The following is a 21,748-nucleotide window of genomic DNA, read 5'->3' on the forward strand; positions in this document are numbered from 1 at the left end:
TACAATTAAGAGATACAAAATGTTTGTTTGTTTTATTTAATGACACCTATAGAGCACATTGATTTATTAATCAATGGATATTGGATGTCAAAAATACAAAATATGCTTTGTAATTTGTACAATGCTTTTAAAAACAAAATCAACAAACATTTAAAAATAGTAAATTTTTATTATCTGTAATTATAAAAGAATATAATTAATTATTTAAATTAAAAAAATATAAATTAGTTTGCAAAATGATTCATTGTAAATTTATTTACAAACCGATAAAATGTAACATTACTTACAAGTACCGGTAAGTCTTGGAACAAGCATTATATAATGATTTAAATGCAAACAAAATGTAACATTACTTACAAGTACCGGTAAGTCTTGGAACAAACATTATATAATGATTTAAATGCAAACAAAATGTAACATTACTTACATTATAAAAGTTTACAAAAAGTTTAAAAAATACCTAAACTTAACCAATCAAACTAGAATGCATCTAATGAAGCTTGTTTACATTACAATGGTGCTAAACATCACAGAAAACTCCCAAGTAGTACTATCGACGTCCCAAACTACGTTTACCTAACGACAAAGACAGGCAGTGGTGGCACAGTGTAAAAAATAGTGGTACAGACTCGCCTTTCAAATTACTTGTAAGGATATTTTCACAGATACAATAAATATACCCACACACACACAAACACAAAAGTGGTATGGCTGTACCGTCTATGCCGCCCCTGACAGGAATACGATATTTACGGAAATACTATTCTACATTTTCAGCTACAGTACGTGAAACAAAATTAATTGCAATCAGTTAAAGTAAAAAATGAACAATGTGGACGTAAAACAAATCCATTCTAGTAAACAAATCTAAAGCATCCTTCAGCAAACGGGAAAGAGTGCAACATTTCTAACTGTGTTCAGGCGCATGCGTTTGCAAAAAAGTATTTCGTACTGCGCATCTGCAGTTGATCATTTTCCATTTTTAAGGCCTCTACATGGAAAAAAAAAAAATTTCTTAACTACGCACAGTTGACGAACACTTTGTTTAATATTTTTTTTAAAGGAAAAATTCAGGTTGTTAAGTGTTCTGGTCCGGTCTACATTTCACCAACACCCATCATTAACACTTGATGTCAATATGGATAGGTATTACGTTCATACCAGTTAATAATTAATAAAATATAATTTCTTAAATGAATTGATTTTTAATTAACATAATTTATACACTCAAAATTATTTACAATTGTTATGAATGGATTATGAATACTATTCACTACAGTAGAGGCACACCTTTATCAGATCGAATATAATAATTGAAAACAAATTCTAATGGGGCATAAAAATCGTAAAAATTAAATGATTTGTTCTTGTTGATCTAGCATATGTGAGGTCAAGTCAATTTCTATGAGTCATGTGGACCCGAAATTGATAATTTTAAGAAATAAACCAAAACAACTTAGTAAAATTAATAGTTTTAGGTGTTTGAAAGGTTCTGTATTTAGATACTTACTTGTCTGAACCAGGGGTAGGAATTGGTGAACTGTAAAAAAGAGGAAATCTAGAGGGGTCCGGGGGCATACTGCATTGCGATGCCTTCACAAGATTCATAAGAAAGAAATGTTTTATTTAACGACGCACTCAACACATTTTATTTACTGTTATATGGCGTTAAACATATGTTTAAGGACCACACAGATTTTGAGAGGAAACCTGCTGTCGCCACTACATGAGCTACTCTTTCCAATCAGCAGCAAGGGATCTTTTATTTGCACTTCCCACAGGCAGGATAGCACAAACCATGGCCTTTGTTGAACCAGTTATGGATCACTGGGCGGTGCAAGTGGTTTACACCTACCCATTGAGCCTTGCGGAGCACTCACTCAGGGTTTGGAGTCGGTATCTGGATTAAAAATCCCATGCCTCCACTGGGATCCGAACCCATTACCTACCAGCCTGTAGACCGATGACCTAACCACGACGCCACCGAGGCCGGTCACAAGATTCATAATGACTTCACAACGTAATCTGATGTGTAACGTCATCATTTAGGTAAGTTTTATGATATAGCGCTAAGATAGCTTAAAAAATCTGGGTCCAGAAGTTTACATGACTGATCGCCCACCTCGCAGGAAAGGACGATTAAAATGCGAGGAAACGTAATGTTCCGTGAGAGGAAAACTGCAGATCCGAGGAGAATTTCCACCCCTGCTGAACTTTATTGTTAATGAAAATGTTCTAGAACTGTGAAGAAAAACCTCACAAATGAACGACAAACAGACAACAAAAAATCGGATGTTGATTGTGCAAATTGTGCACGAGAAAACAAACTGAACGGAGTTGGAAGCATAACACAGTTTGGGACATTGACGATAATCAAGAAGACGTTTCTGAAATCTGCCCCCTTCCATAATATTTTGTATACTCGCACAATTATTATTCTGGAATGTCACAATGTTAAAGACTTATATTTTTTGTAGTTTTTTTTTACACATGCCACTCTGATTTAATACTGGTCATGACTGTCCAAACAAATCAAAGAATATTTTTGTCATCAGTTCTAGAAAGTAAAAGTGGGGTCTTGCACACACACATACAGTTTCAATAATGAACCACAATTAAACAAAAACTGAAATGGCTGTTAATGAGCTTTTTATAAGATGCAAGACATCTGTATTCTTTCTGCCATTATTGGCCATTAGATGTTTTAATGAGGTTACTCTTCAACCAGTTTGACTTGCTGTGATTTGTTTCAGTGTTACTATGAGACTTAAATCACCTAGCCTATCTGCACCCCAACACAATTACAATATACTCACTTATGCATGGGACATACCTTTCGAAATTCTTTAATATTACTTACTTGTTCTGAACAAAGCTGAAAAAGAGATATTTATTTCTCATTAACAACTGATCGTGATTTTGTTTTCCAAAGGTACATTTAACAAACAATATTACTCTGAGGCCTAATTAAGAAAGCTCTCATAAGCAACATTGCATTGTTCATGCAAGTCTCTTTGCATTGCATTATGGGATCGCAAAAATGCCAGACTGAGAGTTTAGTGAATTAGGTCTATACTGTGTGACCAGTTAATTGAACATGAGTCACAACTGGACACATGTAGAAAAGTCTCACTCAGTACTAACCTTGCTAACCTAATGAATAAATACATTTTTAACAACCAGTGATAAAAATAAGCAGAATTTTTTACTAGTCCACTGCACATATACATCTAAAAATCTACTTGTCCACCAATATTTTCACTTGTCCAAATAAGTGGTTTATTTTATTCAAGTATCAGGATGATGTTTGTGATTGATAAAAATGAAACTGCACTGAAAATGTTTACTTCCCGTCCACTGGACATGTTTACTTCCTGTCCACTGGACATGTTTACTTCCCGTCCACTGGACATGTTTACTTCCCGTCCACTGGACAACCACTGAGGCACATTTTGCTTGTCCGAATAGATTTTTACATGTCGGGACAAATGGACAAGTGCGTATTTCGAACACCGACAACATAAACAGGATCAACTAACGGCTCATTTGCAATACAATGCCCATTTTCACTAATACACAACAAAATCATAATTAATGAAAGGATTTATCTTCCATCCTAATTAACAGATGATAAATGCAACACATAATCACCAAGCCAGACATAACATGTTAGCATAGTAAAATTCATATTGCATCTGTCATGGGTATATACATGTAAGATTACTATTTCACAACAAAAACAAAGCATAATAAATCTCATAAATATAATATGCTTATTCTTAGCACAGTATGTGTGGAAAAAAATAAGTTACATGGTTAGAATTAAGCATATTGAAAGTAAATGTTTATTCAACAGTGTTAAGTGCTAGGTTGTCGGTTTCCAGGAATAAAAAGAATCAGAATTAACAGCTGAATACAACACAGATCAATTTTTAATTATCACAGATAGATTAGGCAGGAGCCAGATATGGCTTGATGATGTTTTCTATGAACCACTCTTCTGTAAAACGCAGGTGATCAGAATTGCTGGTTAGAAACTTGATGCGCCCACTGGTATAAAGTTCTTGAAGTCCAATGTAATTCTGCAAAAAATTGAGAGAAAAACTAAGTTAATTCTTACATAGCCAAGAATTTTTCAATTATTTTTGTCTTCACTAAACTATAGATCAAAATGTTAGCACTGGTATAGGAAGTGGGGAGGGGGCATATGCCCCCCACTTAGTACGTGTTTTTACGAGTATTTATATATACATGTATATGTATATATATATATATATATATATACACACACACACACCACTTTTTGGCAGCAATGATGGTTTTTACATATTTATACATGTATTTATATATGTCCCCCCCCCCCCCCCCCCCCCCCCCCCCCCCCCCACACACACACTTTCTGGCACCTTCCTACGCCTGTGGTTAGCATACCAAAAGATTGAGCCAGTAATATAGATAGTAATAAAAGTTATGACAATATGTTAAAAATGACAGATAAAGTTTCGGCAGACTAATATATATGTGTATAACAGCATCAGTAAGAAACTATTGATGTAGCCGGAGGATAGTTTCTGAAGATTAAGCAATGTACCTACAAGCTTGGGATTCTTATCAAGAACTTAAAACAATTTTGTTTCAAAGCACCTTTTGGTTTGCATACAGATATAACTTTGGTTTGGTCAAGTTTTTAATTAAGTAATATGCATACGTTAACAACAGGTTTAGGTCAAAGTAAGGATTAGATAATTTAGTTTCTAGAAACTTACCTTGATATAAAGTTCACTTTGTGTCATGTTGTACAGAATCTGGCTCTGTCCAGGTTTGTAAAATCCAAACCACTGAAATTAGAGTAATTATATAATAATATCTAGGTGGAGTTCTCTGAAGAAAGAAAGGAACATTTTACTCAGGAGCCTGGCTATTTCACTTCAGCCAGTGCTCCATGACTGGTATATCAAAGGCTGTGGTATGTGCAATCCTGTGCTCCACAACTGGTATATCACAGGCCTTTGCATCTGCTGTATTGTCTGTGGGAAAGTGCATATAAAAGATCCCTTGCTACTAATGGGAAAATGTAGCAGGTTTCCTTTCTTAGACGATATGTCTAAATTACCAAATGTTTCACATCCAATATGTCTAAATTACCAAATGTTTCACATCCAATTGCCGAAGAATAATAAATCAATATGCTCTACTTCTTTTGTTGTTGCTCAGCAGCCACATAGTAATTGTCACAGCTCATGGGTACAGAAAAAAGCTGTTATTAATGATAGAACAACTTTGGGCTACCATATAGGTTATTCCTTCAAACCTATGTGTCATTTATATGCACTTTCCAACAGACAATACAGCAAATGCATAGGCCTATGATATACGAGTTGTGGATCACTAGTTGTAATAGAAAAGAACCCACTAGCTTCTAGGATGGGATTTGAACCTAGAACCAGTCACACCTCAGGTGCATTCTCTAACCACAAAACTATATTCCAAATGTTTTGTCTACGAGAGCATCAGCCAACATTTTTGTAATTTCATCAACACTGTACTCCAATATAAAATGTTTTTCTACATACCAAAGCTGAAGTGAATGCTATTATAATGCTGCAGCTAAAAGTTTAAATACACACCTCACTTTCTTTAGGAACAACCATAGTGTCCTGTGCAAACTTCACCAGCACCATGTTCTTCAACTTCAACAGGTTCGTCTTGTATGTGGCGTTCTTTGTCTAAAACGTTAACACATTTTATAATCATTTATAAACATGATATTCACTAAAATTAAACCAATTAATTCAACATGGGTTAACTGTTTTATTTTCAAACAGTTGGTAACAATTACACATTCGAATAACCCTTCCAGTGAATATTCATATTGCTGGTGAAGTATTGGGATATTGTTTACAATAATTAATACTCACTGTTACTACTTGGCAAATCTTTGTTACAATTATAAACAAAAATCAAAAGCCATAAGCATCGGAAGATGCCTGTTAATGGTTGGGCCACTTGTATATTAATTCGTTTTCCAACTGGGGGATGGGGGGTGGGTGTACAATTTTTCAAAGTTGGGAGGCCAGTACTCTCCCCCCCCCCCCCACAATGTCTATGAAAACCTTGACCTTCAAATGGTAGTATGACTGACAAGTCAAAAAACACACTAAATATATCTTAATCATTGAGATATAATTATTTTAACTATTAAAAAATACCAAGTGTTTTTATTTTATGCACATATGGATTTTTTTTACCATGAAAAGTGTAAAAAGAGAAAGGTGTAAAACGACACCTCTCTATATTTACTGACAAACAATCTTACAGGTCTTTCCTGGTTGATATCGGCAAGGAAGATGCTCTTAGCTCTGTACTCTGCTTCATTCATTGGATCGTGCCAGTATTCCGCCTGCACCAAGCTAAAATAAAACAACACAATTTAGACAGTCTAACAGAGAAAGGCAAAGAGTATTTGTTTGAGACCTTGATATATCTTACAGCTTTCTAAATTGCAACGGGTTTTTTTTTTTTTTTTTTTTTTTTTTTTTTTTTTTTTTTTGCAACAGTTTTGGTCATATATACATCAATTGTGGGGCACTGGTTGGAATGTCACAATGTTAAAGACTTATATTTTTTTAAGTTTTTATTTTACACATGCCACTCTGATTTAATACTGGTCATGACAATCCAAACAAATCAAAGAATATTTTTGTCATCAGTTCTAGAAAGTAAAAGTGGGGTCTGGCACACACACATACAGTTTCAATAATGAACCACAATTAAACAAAAACTGAAATGGCTGCTAATGAGCTTTTCATAAGATAAACAATAAATGCAAGACATCTGTATTCTTTCTGCCATAATTGGCCATTAAATGTTTTCATGAGGTCATTCTTCAACCAGCCTGACTTGCTGTGATTTGTTTCAGTGTTACTATGAGACTTAAATCACCTAGCCTATCCGCACCCCAACACAATTATAATATACTCACTTGTGCATGGGACATATCTTTCAAAATTCTTTAATATTACTTACTTGTTCTGAACAAAGCTGAAAAGAGATGTTTATTTCTCATTAACAACTGATCGTGATTTTGTTCTCCAAAGGTACATTTAACAAACAATAAGTACAAAAAATCAACTCTGGCCAGTTTTGTGTCTACATGTATATATCATAAACAGCTGTAAGCATTTTACCCTCAATGTGTCACATATTTTAACCCAGGGCTAGTTGTGGCAGTCTCCAAATTCGCCAATTGTGAATTTTAACAACAATTGGCGTGTTTTATTTTAATTTGGCAAAATAATTTCATGAAATAATTGATATTTTGCTATAAAATATCTGGGTTTCTGCAGGTTTTGAAGTTTAGTAGACAATTTGGTGAAATATTTTGCTATGAAATATCTGGGTTTCTGCAGTTTTTGAAGTTTAGTAGACAATTTGGTGAAATAGTTTGCTGACCCAGAGCTAGCCCTGTTTTAAGCCCAGCAGCATCAATGCTAATCTATCCTACATTAACATCTACTTACATGGCTACATAAATTTCTTAAGAAGTCACCTCTCATGATCCTGTCTTGCTATTCTCCCATATCAACTAATATTGTACTAATTAACAAACATTTTAATTGTATATCAATTTTGTTTCACAGTAAAAGAGTTAATAACCTTTAATTGTGACCTCGATTGCTGTGGCACAAATATGGTTTAGGTATAAATTCCATATTATATTCTGTATGTACTCTTAGCGTGCTAGATGGTAAAGCTTACATAATTGTGATCAAGTTTATAAACAAGGCAATTATATAAAAACAAAACATAACATGCAATTAAATCTCTACCATAAACTTATTAAGACTTGAATAAAGAGTGAATTTAATTACCCAACATATGCTCCTTCATTGAGCATTTCACGGATAAAATTACAAATGGTGGACGAGGCAGGGCAGCGTGGGAATCCATAAACACCTGAAAGATTAATGTTTATAATAAAACAGTTTTACATTAGTGGAGGAAACTTCAAACATCATACAGAATGAAAAGGTAATAAATGTGTGTTTAGTAATATCCTATTACAGTAACTATTATTTGATAAATATACTGTGCAGACATTGAAACAAGCAACGATTCTGGTAACCCATGTACAGCTAGGTTACTACGAAATGCAGACCTGCTAAAGATACATTTATATTACCCATATGGTTTAAAATATCTTGGTACATATCAAAGAACCCCAAGTGGGACATAACACTTTGTCATCATCGATTGGCGCACAACAACCTTACACTTGTTTCAGGAACGTTAACTAAAAGAGTTGAGTGACATAGATTAACATCAATAATGGGTAATAAATAGGATATTAAATTTACTATCCATTTTGTATCATGTTTATGTCCCTCATGAAATAATTTTCACTGTCACTCACTAAAGCTCAAGACAATTGAAAATGATTTCACTCGGTACATAAACATGACACAAAAAGGAAGCTTGTTTAATAGGCCTATATCCTATAAATACAGACCTGGTTGAGACACATTTAATATATCCTATAAATATTTCCATTATCATTACTAAAAATACCTTCACAGACACACTGATACTTTGTTATTCATTCACATCACTGTTCTCATTGTACTGATTATTAGTACTGTATGTGTATCTAAAGAACACTCAACTGAAAACAAAATTGATGTAAAATTGGTTTAATAAGATTTTGTGGAGAACACCGTACCGTTCTTGACGTGGTAATTAAATTTCTGGTATCCTGAACAACCATTCTCGAGTTATTTTGATGCCTGGATGTGATCAACGGTGAATGAAACACATTGATGCTACATACCCTACACTTTTCAATCACATGTATTACGAAGGGTACTTTTGTATGCCCATTCCAGGTAAAACAGTATATACCAGTCATGGATCACTCATTGGAATAGAACATACCTAGTGGCAGAGCTCACACAGTAAAGAATGTACTTTAAGCCAGTGTTTACATATGTTGAGTATTTTCTTAAAATTTATTAAAAAGTGTCTAATTTAAATGAATTTTTTAAAGCTAAATACCGAATGTTGTAGGCACTTTGTATAAAAATTATCAAATTATCAACTGGCTATTTTGGCAATGGGCCTGAAGTGTACAGTGGCCATGGCAACCCCTAAACAAACCTTTTTTTCCTTTTTTGTTACTGTATTAAATTTTATAAAATCATATATACCAGTACAGCGTGTGGGTTATCCCCCCATATGGGTTGCGCCCCCTATAAAATCCTGGCTACGCCAGTGAAAGTGTATGTGTGTTCATGCATGGAGCTACAATTTGTCTCCTGATAGAGGAAACCATGAAATACCTCAAGTGATTTCAACAACTAATCTTTCAGTTAGGTAAGCACAGCACATGTAAAAAGACATCAATAAAAAAACCTGACATATATACTAAAACGCAAAAGAAACGCAGGTCCTGAAAATGCGAAAGAATTGCACTTTGTAAAGCAGTATCTTTGGTGGAATTGAACCTCAACTGTGTTAAAGGACATGGCACACACCCACACCGCAGTCCCACCTGCGTGTCAATTTCATTACCTGTGTGACGTCACGAATTCTCAAAACACGTTGTTTGCACGTGCTGGATCATCCGTATCATGAATCCAGTGCAAACACACTCATTGAAATGCTTATAAAGCCTACACACCTGGATTTAATCGCATAAATTCAATTTGAGTAGTGACAGACAACAGAATCACATTTTAAAAATGCCGCGACTGACGCAACTCCAGCGAGGGATGGCCATCGGGATGTTGCAAGCCGGACAGACCCGTACTGCTGTAGCCAGACAATTGGGATGTCATGTTTCGACAATCGCACGCCTTTCTCAACGTCACCAAATCACTGGATCTGTGAACGATCGACCACGCACCGGCCGCCCGAGGGTGACAACCGCAGCCCTAGACCGGTACATCCGGGTGACCCACCTTAGGAATCGGATGCTGCCAGCAGCTAACACCGCTCACCAGGTGCGTGGTCCACGTGGTCCAGTGTCCGCCGATACCGTCCGACGCCGTCTGAGGGCAGCAGGACTCCGTAACCGCCGTCCTTATGTGGGACCAATATTGACCCCTCGGCACCGCCAACAACATCAACAGTGGGCGCAACAACATCAAAGATGGCGACGTGGCCAGTGGCAACAAGTTCTGTTTACTGATGAGAGCCGTTACAATCTTTCCAACGCTGATGGCCGAATCCGAGTATGGCGACGTCGACATGAACGTTACTCCGACTGCTGCGTTCTGCAGGCCGACCGATGGGGCGGGGGTAGTGTGATGGTGTGGGGTGGGTTCTCATTCAACCACAGAACACAACTTCATGTGTTCAGACAACGCGTTAATGCCGCCGTGTACCAAAATGACGTCATCAACAATCACGTCGTTCCCTTCTTTGCCGCTCACCCACGTGTGCGCTTGCTGCAGCAAGACAATGCCAGGCCGCACACTGCCAGGGCAACACAGGCGTTGCTGGCTCAGCACAACATCCCAACGTTGCTGTGGCCAGCCTTATCACCGGACATGGCGCCTATCGAACACGTCTGGGATGAAATCGGACGTCGCCTTCAGGCTCGCGGACAACCTCAGAATATGCAGGCGCTGGAGGCAGCATTGGTCCATGAATGGAACTCACTCCCTCAGGCATTCTTTCAACGGCTTGTCAACTCAATGAGGAGACGTTGCACTGCCTGTTTGAATGCCCAGGGTGGTCACACGCGATACTGACTTTGACAATGCTACAGGTCGTCTCTTTCACATTTTTAACATGGACCCCCACCCTACTTTATGACATGAAACAATAGCCAAAAAGGAATTCAATCAAAAATTTCCAACACCAATGTGTGCCGAATTGGTGTAGCTCCAAAATAAATGTTGAAATCTTCATTTCGTTTTGTTTTTTTAATATTTTATATCCAATTTAATGAGAACCTGCGTTTCTTTTGCGTTTTAGTATAGAAACACACTCTATGTTGATCATATACTCTTTAGACGAGAGTTAAAACAACACTTCTACATGTAGCAGTTTATATTACCTTGATGTTGGCCTCCCACAGATATAAGGTTCATCATTGGTGGAAAAGGACACTTCTGTGCAATAGCTCGACTGAAAATTAACAGATCATGGATAAAGATGTGAGGCAGCACACGAACAGTTAATGACAATAAATCCAATCCAGAAACAATTTAAAAAAAAAATCAGATGACATATTATATTATTAAATACTGGCATAAAGGAATGTTTACCCACACAGCAATGTTTGCCCTGTAGAGTAAAATTGCAGTCCATTATAAACTTTGAGAAGTTTGACTATTTGGTGTCTAATATGGTTACTTTCAAAGTTGGGACTTTAGTGAGAGAAAACATCCGGCTGCTGTTACATCTATAGTTACAAGTTACCAAGGATTAAGCTGAAGCCCCAAAATATTAGCAATACAAATTGATAAGAAAAGCTGTCACCAAATTCAAGTTTAATTTTTAACCAAACAGCAAAAATGGTGGTACATCTATAAACGACAGACGATTTTCGAATTAGCTTTTTGGTGAATTAGTAATGAAACATATGCACCAAATTCAATTTAAAATTAGCATTTGGCGAGCGATAGCTTAGCCCTGGGTTACTAAAAAAGACGCCACTAGAGCACATTGATTTTTTATCTTATCATCGGCTATTGGACGTCAAATATATGGTCATTCTGACACTGTTTTTTAGAGGAAACCCGCTGTCACCACATAGGCTTCTCTTTTACGACAGGCAGCAAGGGATCTTTTATTTGCGCTTCCCACAGGCAGGATAGCACAAACAATGGACTTTGTTGAACCAGTTATGGATCACTGGTCGGTCCAAGTGGTTTACACCTTACCCATTGAGCCTTGCGGAGCACTCACTCAGGGTTTGGAGTCGGTATCTGGATTAAAAATCCCATGCCTCGACTGGGATCCGAATCCAGTACCTACCAGCCTGTAGACCGATGACCTAACCACGGCGCTACTGAGGCCGGTAACCATGGGTTACTACTACCAAATACCAGCAAGAGATTTTATTTATCAGGGGTGTGATACCCATTTTAAAATAGAAGCAGAAATGATCTTTAAAAAGCTGAAACCTCTATACCATATCTAAATAAAGGTAATTTTTCAGCATTAAAGATCAAATACAGTCTACTTTGTGAAAATCATAAACGGTGAAATCGGATAAAAAGCAAAAAATTACAACCTTTTAAATGTACTTTCTAACAAGACAGGAAAGCACATACTACAGCCTTTGATGTACCAGTCATGGGCAGGGTTTGAATTACACGATAGCAAATTCTAATTAGTGGTTTTTTTTAATGCAGCCGAAATAACAAACAAGTTGTAAACAGTGAAAAGGCCGATTAGTAAGCAAATTGTTTCAAATTGTTCTGTACGGTGAACACAATCAACACAATTTAATAGCCAACAATGTATCTAATGTGGGGTCATGTATATTATTAATAAAGTTATATTATTGTGCATGTAGGCCAATGTAAGAAAACAACACACACATGATAAATACTTGTACATAGTGATCCATTTAGCACAAGATAAATAATTTCCGGTTACAGCAAATTTGTTTCAGTCAATTTTATTTTATTATTGATTTATTTTTAAGCATTTATATTTAGTTTATGCCTTCAAACCCCATAAATATCTTCTTAATTTGCAATTGTGCCCCTAGTGTGTACTCAAAATTGCCTTGGTGCCTCTCAAAGGCGATACCCAGTAATTGCAGTGCCCCTCTGACAACATAATTCAAACCCTGCTATCATGGGCCATTGGTTGGAACAGGAAAAACCTGAAGGTTCCACATGTACTTCATGTAAGTGCTCCACTACAGAGCTACATTTTTGACACAGTCCCATTGATAAATACAAATGCTACATAAGCACAACTCTTACAGAAACTGGCCTCCTTGAGAAAAACCAACAGCATTATATCCTTTCTGAAGTTTTACGTCATTCTTCAGTTTTTTGCAAACCATATCAAGCTGTTTGTTGACATTCAAGAAAAATCCATTCTCTGTGTCCTGAATAAGATAAAATAATAATAATAATAATAATAATAATAATATAATAATAATATTTAATTATTAAAAAAAAAAAATTCATAAAAATCTAAATTACTGTCACAGTATTAAAATGAGAATTAACTCATAATATCCCACCCACATTTTTTACGGTCCTCATTTCCTTTTCTTTTTTACTTTCATCGTTTTTGTTTATTATAATTTGTTTTTAATTAAGATGACACAAAATAAAATGCTCAGACCTCTGAGAATTAAAATTTTGTGCAACACCTTTATTAGTTATGCAAAAATAAATTCAGGTAACCAATTTCCTTTTTCTGTAACCCATTTCATTTAATGTGCAAATTAGATCGCATGAGCGACAAGTGAAAGAAAATATCATACTCTTGCAATTTTCAGACCCCTGACCAACCCATTAAAAGAATGGCTTATATCAAACAATTTTTTTTTTTTTAAAGCTGGCTTAAACACCATGGGAATAAATTTGTTTGTACCGATTACCATATAAGACCAACCCTCAAATTTTGTAAAAGTTAAATGTTGTTTTCTTTGACTACAACACTAGAGAAAATTTATTAATTACTCATTGGCTATTAAATGTCTTCTGATGAAACCTGCTACTTTTTCATTAATAGCAAGGGATCTTTTATATGCACTTTCCCACTGTATACACAGGACTTCTAGATTATGGTAGCCCCACTCCCATGGCTAGTGGTATTCAATGTTGGGCTAGTAAATAACTACTATCGCCATGCCCGATGGCTAGTGAAAAAAAAGTTGTCAAATACTGCATTTAAGATTATTTTGTAAATATGAATACCCTGCGCCCAATCTAAAGATTTTTAAGCTCCATCCTGTGACATATCCAATTATTCCTATTAGTAAAATTGTATTTACTTAAAGTAGGGCTACTGAATTTTTAAATCCTGGCTAGTAAAATTTTAAAATCACTGATCCCATGGCTAGTGGATTGTTTCCACACTTCTAGAAGCCCTGATACATATCATGGCCTTTAATATACCAAACTAATACTTCACCTCTGCCACGTTGCTTCCAATTTCCAGAGACCGGACATAAACTCCAGGAACTTTCTGCTCAATCAGCGTTTTAATGTATCCCATGCTCAAAGGATTACAACAACTGTCACCTGAAAATATCCAAAAACAAAATATGAGACTGTATTAGCTATGATCAGAACAACAATCTCCAATAATACACATAAATAAGTTAATAATATGAACTTTGGGGTCATCACTAAACTATGTACACCCTGTGTGTGTGTGTGTGGGGGGGGGGGGGGAGAGATTCCAGGCATTACATACAAAGAAAGGGGGTGGGGGTTCTTCTCAGAGTATACATGTATAAGCAAAACACTTAATTGTATTCAATGTAGTTTACAGTGTGAAAGTAGGATGGACATCCAAACATGGGGAGGGGGTTAAATGATCAAACGGTGAACATGGAGGGGGGGGGGGGTTGGTTTAGAAAACTTTGTGCTTGTGTGCTTTATGGATAGTCCCTTATTTAGATTCAAGTTGAGGTGTTATAAATCATTGGCCTTAAAACTGACAAATCTGTCTTAATTGGGACAGAACTCTCTGGCGAAGTCCGAGGTTGTGATTGAACAGTTCACTGAAAATTACCCACATTGACAACTGACAAGCACTGGGATTGCATCATTCGTTCCTGTCCACACACAGCCCAGCAGTTAGATAGGTGTATCTTACTCTAAGACAGCATGCTTGAACCATACACAGATATATATATGTACAATGTAGCTCCCATTTGCATGTGAATGTAATATCAATATGATAATACTGGTATCTTAAATGGCCTTCCACTTTGACTGCATGCCGATGAAATTCATCATGTTCCAGGCTTGTGGGTCTATTTAAAAAAGTCCAAAATACTAGTCAGTCAAGTTAGTAAATATAAAAATACATTAGCTTACAGATATTATCACTATAGCCCAATATTCTTTCCTTGAAATTTTGTGAAAACTTTTTCTTCATATATAAAATAAACTATTTGTCAGCATGGTTTTATTTTGCAACTAAAACAAAAAAGTAGTGGGGCAAAAAAAAATTCAAAACAAGCTCACTCAGAACATCTCGGCCAAGTGTAAGTATGAATTAAATGGACAAGTTGTTTCAAATGGGTCAATATCGGAAGTCCTTGGGTAATGTCACATGATACGATAAGAACGCCCAACATCATGGTAAATGTGTTTGTTTGTAATCTGGATTAACTTTAATAAACAATTTATCTTAATTCTCATACCAAGAAATGTTTTTTCTGATAGCAGTGTTAACAGTGAATCTATCTTTTGTCTCAGAAATTAACGAAAATAGCCAATATTGAAAAATCCACTGAAATAACTTACAGATACAAATAATGAAGTATCGTACAAATAAATAATAAACATAGACGACTTTTGCAGAAGAAAACATCATGTGGATGTGGTAAAAAAGGCATTATGTTTACAGACAAATGGGGTTTTCCAAACTCGTTTTGCCAAGTTAAAATGGCAACGAGTTTGCATTCCAATGTGACTGTCAATAACTATTTTTCACGCCAGGTGGGCAACCTGGGACAAGGGTTTGACTTGCCTGTCGCTATTTTCAGTTGCCAGGGGCGATCGGGTGACCATTAAGATTGAACCCTGATATATCATTAAAATATAAACATTATATTCAATTCATAGTGAGATTTTTAGTTTAATTTTAGTTGACTTGTGTATACTGTAATATTCTAATGTTTTTGATGCAGTACCAGTATATATTTTGAAGCGGAACATTCAGATAACTTCTGAATGACAAATATTCAAGAAAAATAACTCCAAACAACTGGAAACATTGTGTGGTAGTCCATAAATTCCATATTAATAATACATGTCAAAAATAACACCATTAAAATATATTTTAACCCTCTAATCACATGTAAACCATATAGTCCAGTGCAAACATAGTCACTGTTTGTACATTGATTGGGTGGGGTAAATTTGACAACACTTCGTGGTGTTTTGTTTGTTGATTATTAGTACTATTATTCAAAACAATGTCCACTACATATTTATGTTGAATAGATATTATTTTAAGATGTAATATATGTACTTGAACGTCATTTAATCTTGATTGAATATAATCGTATGCATTGCATGTAAAATAAGGACAGGGGACTCATTCGGACACATTCGCATGTAGTTTTTTGCTGTCTGCTATTTTGTTCTTTTATGGAAACTATTTTTAAGAGGGTGGAAGCCTCTGAAGAACGTGACATAATTAATACGACGTCATGATGATTGCCTATATGTACCATAACACATGTTGTGATGTTTTTAGATCAGTCACATCCTCTTGAATAGTATTCCATAAAAAAGAAAATGGCATCTTGCATGTTTTTTTTGTCCTAGAAGATTTCAGCGGAAAGAGTTCGACCCGTACCCCTCTATACCAAAAGCTCTAAGGCTAACACTAACCTTAACCATTGAAAGGAATCCTAGTCAAAATGACCCCAGTACAAAACAGCCCTAACAATAATTGGTCAAAACAGCCTTAAAAAGTCAAAACGGCCATAGTGTAAAAGTCACAACGGCTCTTAAGAAAGTCAAAACGGCCAGTGAAAAAGTCAAAACGGCCCTCAAGAAAAGTCAAAACAGCCAAAGTGTAAAAGCCAAAGGCTGGAGAAGGACAACATCAGTTCGCTCGTGCAAGATAAACGGTATTGCCTTGTAGCTCGTTGAACTGGTATGACCAGTGGCCATTAATAGGCAAAATGTCTTCATAATAAGCTGTTGTGTGTGTATGTTTTTATTACTATTACCGGGTATTATTATTATACGATAAGAACGGCTGACATCATGGTAAATGTGTTCGTTTGTAATCCGGATTAACTTTAATATACAATTTATCTTAATTCTCATTCTGATACCAAGAAATGTTTTTTTGATTGCAGTGTTAACAGTGAATCTATCTTTAGTCTCAGAAATTAACAAAAATAGCCAATATTGAAAAATAATAAAATGTTATTGTAATAGTTTTTGTTAAAAACGTAATAAAGTGTTACCAGTGATACTGCTGTTTTTATACATATATTTTTGGACTGCCTGTGATATATTGCTTATATCGGTTAACATTATTAGTAATGAACATTAATTTAGTGTTATGGTACGATAACTATTTCCTTTGGCCATGTTGACTATTTCCTTTGCCGTTTTGACTTTTTCCTTTGGCCATTTTGACTTGCATGTTCAGGGTTGTTTCATCCTGGGTCTGTTTTGACTGCATACCATGCTGGATTAGACGTGAAATTACGGTAAGACATGCTTCATGTATTGTGTAGAAAGCCAAAACAAGGGTGCGAAAAGTAACTGTCATTGACATTAATGAAGTTAATCACTTGAACCCCTACTTATTATGAGTACTATTACCCTAGTATAGGCCTACTTTTACAACACAGGTTGTTTTGGGTTTTTTGGTTTTCATTGTCCCCAGAGCAATATGGCCATGCCAAGGTTGGGGTGCCTTGAGATTATGACCTTACAATGTCAAAATATCATCACATATACATTATATGGAAAGAGTAATAATAATATCTTGATATATATTATTAACATAATACAATATTGTTGAATATCTAACAAAATATGGGCAGTTAAATGCTCTCAGTTCAACATAAAAATGAGGAAAAGAAGAAGGAAAGAAAGCAAAAGGAGTAAGGATCAAAAGGAAAGTAAAGAGGAATGGAAGAATCTAGCTAAAAAGAATATAATTTGTACTGTATCTGTATTTCCAAGCAACCTGTGTTTATATTTTAAAAATCAGTCATTGATATTTATTATAAATACTTTAATTAAAAAGGTCAAGCCAGGGGGGTCCATTGTTCAATAAATAATTCATAGTTACAATTTTTAAAAAGAATATATTTTTCTGTATTAAATTTTGTTTGTAATATGTCTTTAACACTGTTAAAATGTAAAAAAAAAATTCTGTATTTTCATAGTATAAATATAATATTTGACGTTAATTGTTAACCAATTTACAAAATAACAGGTTTTTTTTCAATTCCTGTTTTAGGATTCCCAGTCTGGAGCTTGTCGCGGTAAGACGTGTTTGTGCACACTGCACATGCTTTCGCAGCTCAACTTGGGGATCCTTGACTTTTGTTGTTTTTATCAGCGAAGTTTTCTACTGGGATGTATGCGGCCATTGGAACTGATTGAATGCTGGAACGCTTCTCGTTTCGACAGTCTGCATCACCAGGTTGGATTCTTTTTTAGCGAGATTCCTTGCCTCCACGTCATTTCTCCGTCTGACTATGTTGACTTGCTTTTTTCGTGACTTGTATGACGGCCATTCTGCAGAACGCCACGGTTGTTCGCGTATAGTCTCTACATGTCCGAGCCTGTCCTAGCAGCACTGGAAGATTGACCGCCCCACTAGAAATAGGAAGCGGGGTCGGCCCCTACTACTCTTTTCTAGACTTTACTTTGTTTTATTGTGATACCATCTCGTATCCTCCGGAGTCGGACCCGTCCGCACCACTATACCAACCTATGACGACTGGACTATACCCTAGTCTAATTCTCTCTCTTGTTCAGATGGATCCGGCTTCTCAAGATCTGTATTTCAGCACAGCACTACACCTTCAACATCTATTGACTGTCAATCTAGGTGTTTTCTTGACGGGATGCAACCCAGCCTTAATGAGGCCACTCACGTGGACATATAGATCGGACTTTAAACTTTTAGACCTTCGTTCAAAAGTTTATGTTGAAATTACTTTCTTTTTTTAATATTATTAAATAGTCTGATCCTCTCTTCTTTCTCTTATTTATTTGTGGGCTGTCCTTCTAAAATGCTCCAAATTATATAAATATTCGACCGAGCAGTCAATTCTGGCCCATTTTCAACTCTACCCCACGCCCCCCCCCCCCCCCCACCTTCCATCTTATCTAATTTCTTTTTGACCACCCGATCTAATCTAGCAACCAAATTTAATGAGTAGAATTTTCTTTATTAATTATATTAGAGATGCGCATAAAAATTGTAAAGGCCCACTATTTAATTTTTGGATGTAAATTTCAAAATTGTCCGCTTAATTTTTTTGTCCCGGGACATGCCCCTGGCTATCCAGACAGGCCCCGGGACAGACATGCTCGAAACTCTATTGGTATATTAGCATGTAAAAATTATTTGCACTCGCACTCCTATTTTAGATAGTATCCATGCTTTTACATTTTTCCATATATTATGAACCTTATCACATTTGAAAAATAGATGTTTTATATAAAAAGGACCATGATAATCGAATCAAAAGCTTTTTAAAAATCAATTAGAAGTAGTAACCCTGGAATGTCACTGGAGTGTAAAACATAATATCGTATATCAATCTTATATTTTGTCCTATATATCTACCCTTAATAAATCCTGTTTGGTATTTCTCTATTATTTTATAAAGAACTTTTTTTTATTCTATATGCAATACAATCAGAGGCCATTTTGTAGGTGCAGTTTAGAAGTGTTGTAAGTCGCCAGTTCTTTAAAAACTCTTTGGGTTTATTCGGTTTAGGAATGCACGTAATTATACCTAATGTTTGTACCTCAGACATCTCTTTAATAGCATAACTATAATTAATGGATCGAACCATCATCTGTCCAATATCACACCAGAAAAATTTGAAGAATTCAGTTATAAACCCATCCAAGGCAGGGCTTTTTTAATTTTTCATATTTTTGAGATAGTTAAGTACTTCCGAATATTTTGTTCCTCCCTCTAGCTCCTTGGCTTCCTCATCTGTTAATGTATCAAATTTAAAGTGAGACACCATTTCAAAAATATCATCGTCATTTTGTCTAGTTGATGCGGAATATAGATTTTGATAAAAATACTTAGTTTCTTTTAAAATTTCTTCCTGATCCTTAAAGGTCTACATTTATCAAAAACGTAATTCACTATTGTTTGGTATCTACATATACCTTTTACAATATATATATGAAGTATTAATAAAATAAATTTGACAAAATTTACCTTTTTTAATATATTCACAATAAAAAGTAGCGTTTTTCCCATCGCTTGCCAAAAAGCCTCTGAACTCCAAGAGTCAAGTCATGTGACCCCATGACGCGCTAACCAGCATAACATAATGCATGATTCGCAGCCTTTCGGTCATTTTACATGAAAGTAGAACATTTGTATTTTTAAAAATGCGAAAATGTTATTCTATTGAATTGAACTTAATTGTATGTTTGGAATATTATTTTGAAGATATTTTTCAAATGTGAAACATGGTGAACCATTGTTCGGTGTATGGATGTACAAAAGCTGCAGTTAAAGGCAAAAGCAGTTTGCATATTTTTTCCGAAAGACAAACAGACATTGTTTGCACGGAAGCAGTTCTTAAACTGAACATGTGCGTATTGGAAAGGATCACCAAGATGGGATTCGATTTGCAGTGACCACTTCACACCTGGGGATTACGACAATTATCTAACATGGTCGATGGGAATGGCACCAAAACTTTTGTTAAAGACCTTGTCTGTTCCAAGCCTGTATCCCCCCCTGTTCAGCCTATTTGCAGCCCGGAGCCCAAACGTCGCCTGGAGACAAAAACAAAGCCCGAATGTTAATGCCAAGGTGTACATTAATCATATTTGGCACAAAGATACACCTCAACACGATGCATTTATATATGTTAAAAAAAAAAATCTCAACATACATGTATTATATACTTTTCATTCTGAAATTCTTCAACATAATTTATAACATTTTGAAGAAAAAAATAGGGTCATCTACATTTGGTCCATATAAGTTTACAAGTGTTATTCTTTCTCCTTCGATAGTTATATCAACAATAATAAAATTTCCCGACTCATCTTTCTGTGTATTGTGTATTTTAAATTCAAAATTATTATTAAACATTATTGTAACACCTCTTGCGTTTTCTGTATAAAAACTAAACAAACATTTGTATCCCCACTGAGTCTGAATATATGGTTCTAATTCTGTTTTAAAATGCATATCTTGCAAACAGTAAATTATGTTGAATGTTTTATTTTTTAAATAGTTCAAAATATCTCTTCTCTTTTGAGGATCCCCTAAGCCTTGACAATTAAGTTAAAATTTTAAAAGTAGTTATGGTGGCTGTCTAACTGCTAAAACGTTATTATGGTTATAGTTTTTGCTTGGAAATATTCTCTGATATAAACTATGTAAATGGTAAGCAAAGGATAAAGAGAAGAGGAGGAAAAACAGAACAGGATGAAAATAAGTCTTTACATAACGAATAGCAGACAGGTTTATTAAGTATAAATATTCACCCATTCCATGCCATATAACAACAGGTGTCTGTGCATAGTTAAAATGAAAAAAGCACGATAACAGAACTAAGACGTAGACTGTAATAATTTTCAACATTTTAGATGCAGACACTTGTTGACTTGTTGATTTTATGGAAACTGGTCGCCAATCTCATGTCACATGATTTGTGGAGGGAGAATTTATTATTAACATCTTTATAGGAAAAGAAAACTGTCAATATAAAAATAAATACACTTTATGACAATTTTAAATGACTTCCCTGTATAATTTAAATATTATTTAAATTTTTTATTTGAAATACGCCCCGTAAAGTAAAATAAATAAAATTAAAAATTAAAATGAAACGTTTAATAATAA

At 35.3% G+C, this 21,748-nt stretch overlaps 1 protein-coding gene across 1 annotated transcript; it reads right to left on the reverse strand.

The window, feature by feature from the left end:
- Nucleotides 1–3,590: 3,590 nt before the first annotated feature.
- LOC121375373 (palmitoyl-protein thioesterase 1-like) lies at nucleotides 3,591–21,539 on the reverse strand. Its single transcript, XM_041502794.1, has 10 exons — nucleotides 21,391–21,539; nucleotides 14,110–14,219; nucleotides 12,945–13,072; nucleotides 11,060–11,130; nucleotides 7,872–7,956; nucleotides 7,027–7,041; nucleotides 6,317–6,410; nucleotides 5,628–5,726; nucleotides 4,767–4,838; nucleotides 3,591–4,082 (listed from the first exon to the last, which is right to left on the reverse strand). Exons 1-10 carry the CDS (start codon nucleotides 21,485–21,487, stop codon nucleotides 3,951–3,953), a joined length of 903 nt encoding a protein of 300 aa, XP_041358728.1. The 5' UTR covers nucleotides 21,488–21,539; the 3' UTR covers nucleotides 3,591–3,950.
- Nucleotides 21,540–21,748: the final 209 nt, after the last annotated feature.

This window comes from Gigantopelta aegis, chromosome 6 (assembly GCF_016097555.1).
Source record: "Gigantopelta aegis isolate Gae_Host chromosome 6, Gae_host_genome, whole genome shotgun sequence".
Classification (NCBI taxonomy): Eukaryota; Metazoa; Mollusca; class Gastropoda; order Neomphalida; family Peltospiridae; genus Gigantopelta; species Gigantopelta aegis.

What these genes read in the sequence shown, in the direction of transcription:
- LOC121375373 (XM_041502794.1), bottom strand. Translation starts at nt 21,487, where the DNA reads ATGTTGAAAATTATTACAGTCTACGTCTTAGTTCTGTTATCGTGCTTT. An exon ending in TCTCAAGGAGGCCAGTTTCT is followed by an intron (nt 11,131 to 12,944) that starts GTAAGAGTTGTG and finishes GTTAATTTTCAG; the next exon opens with TCGAGCTATTGCACAGAAGT. An exon ending in ATATCAACCAGGAAAGACCT is followed by an intron (nt 5,727 to 6,316) that starts GTAAGATTGTTT and finishes TTAACGTTTTAG; the next exon opens with ACAAAGAACGCCACATACAA.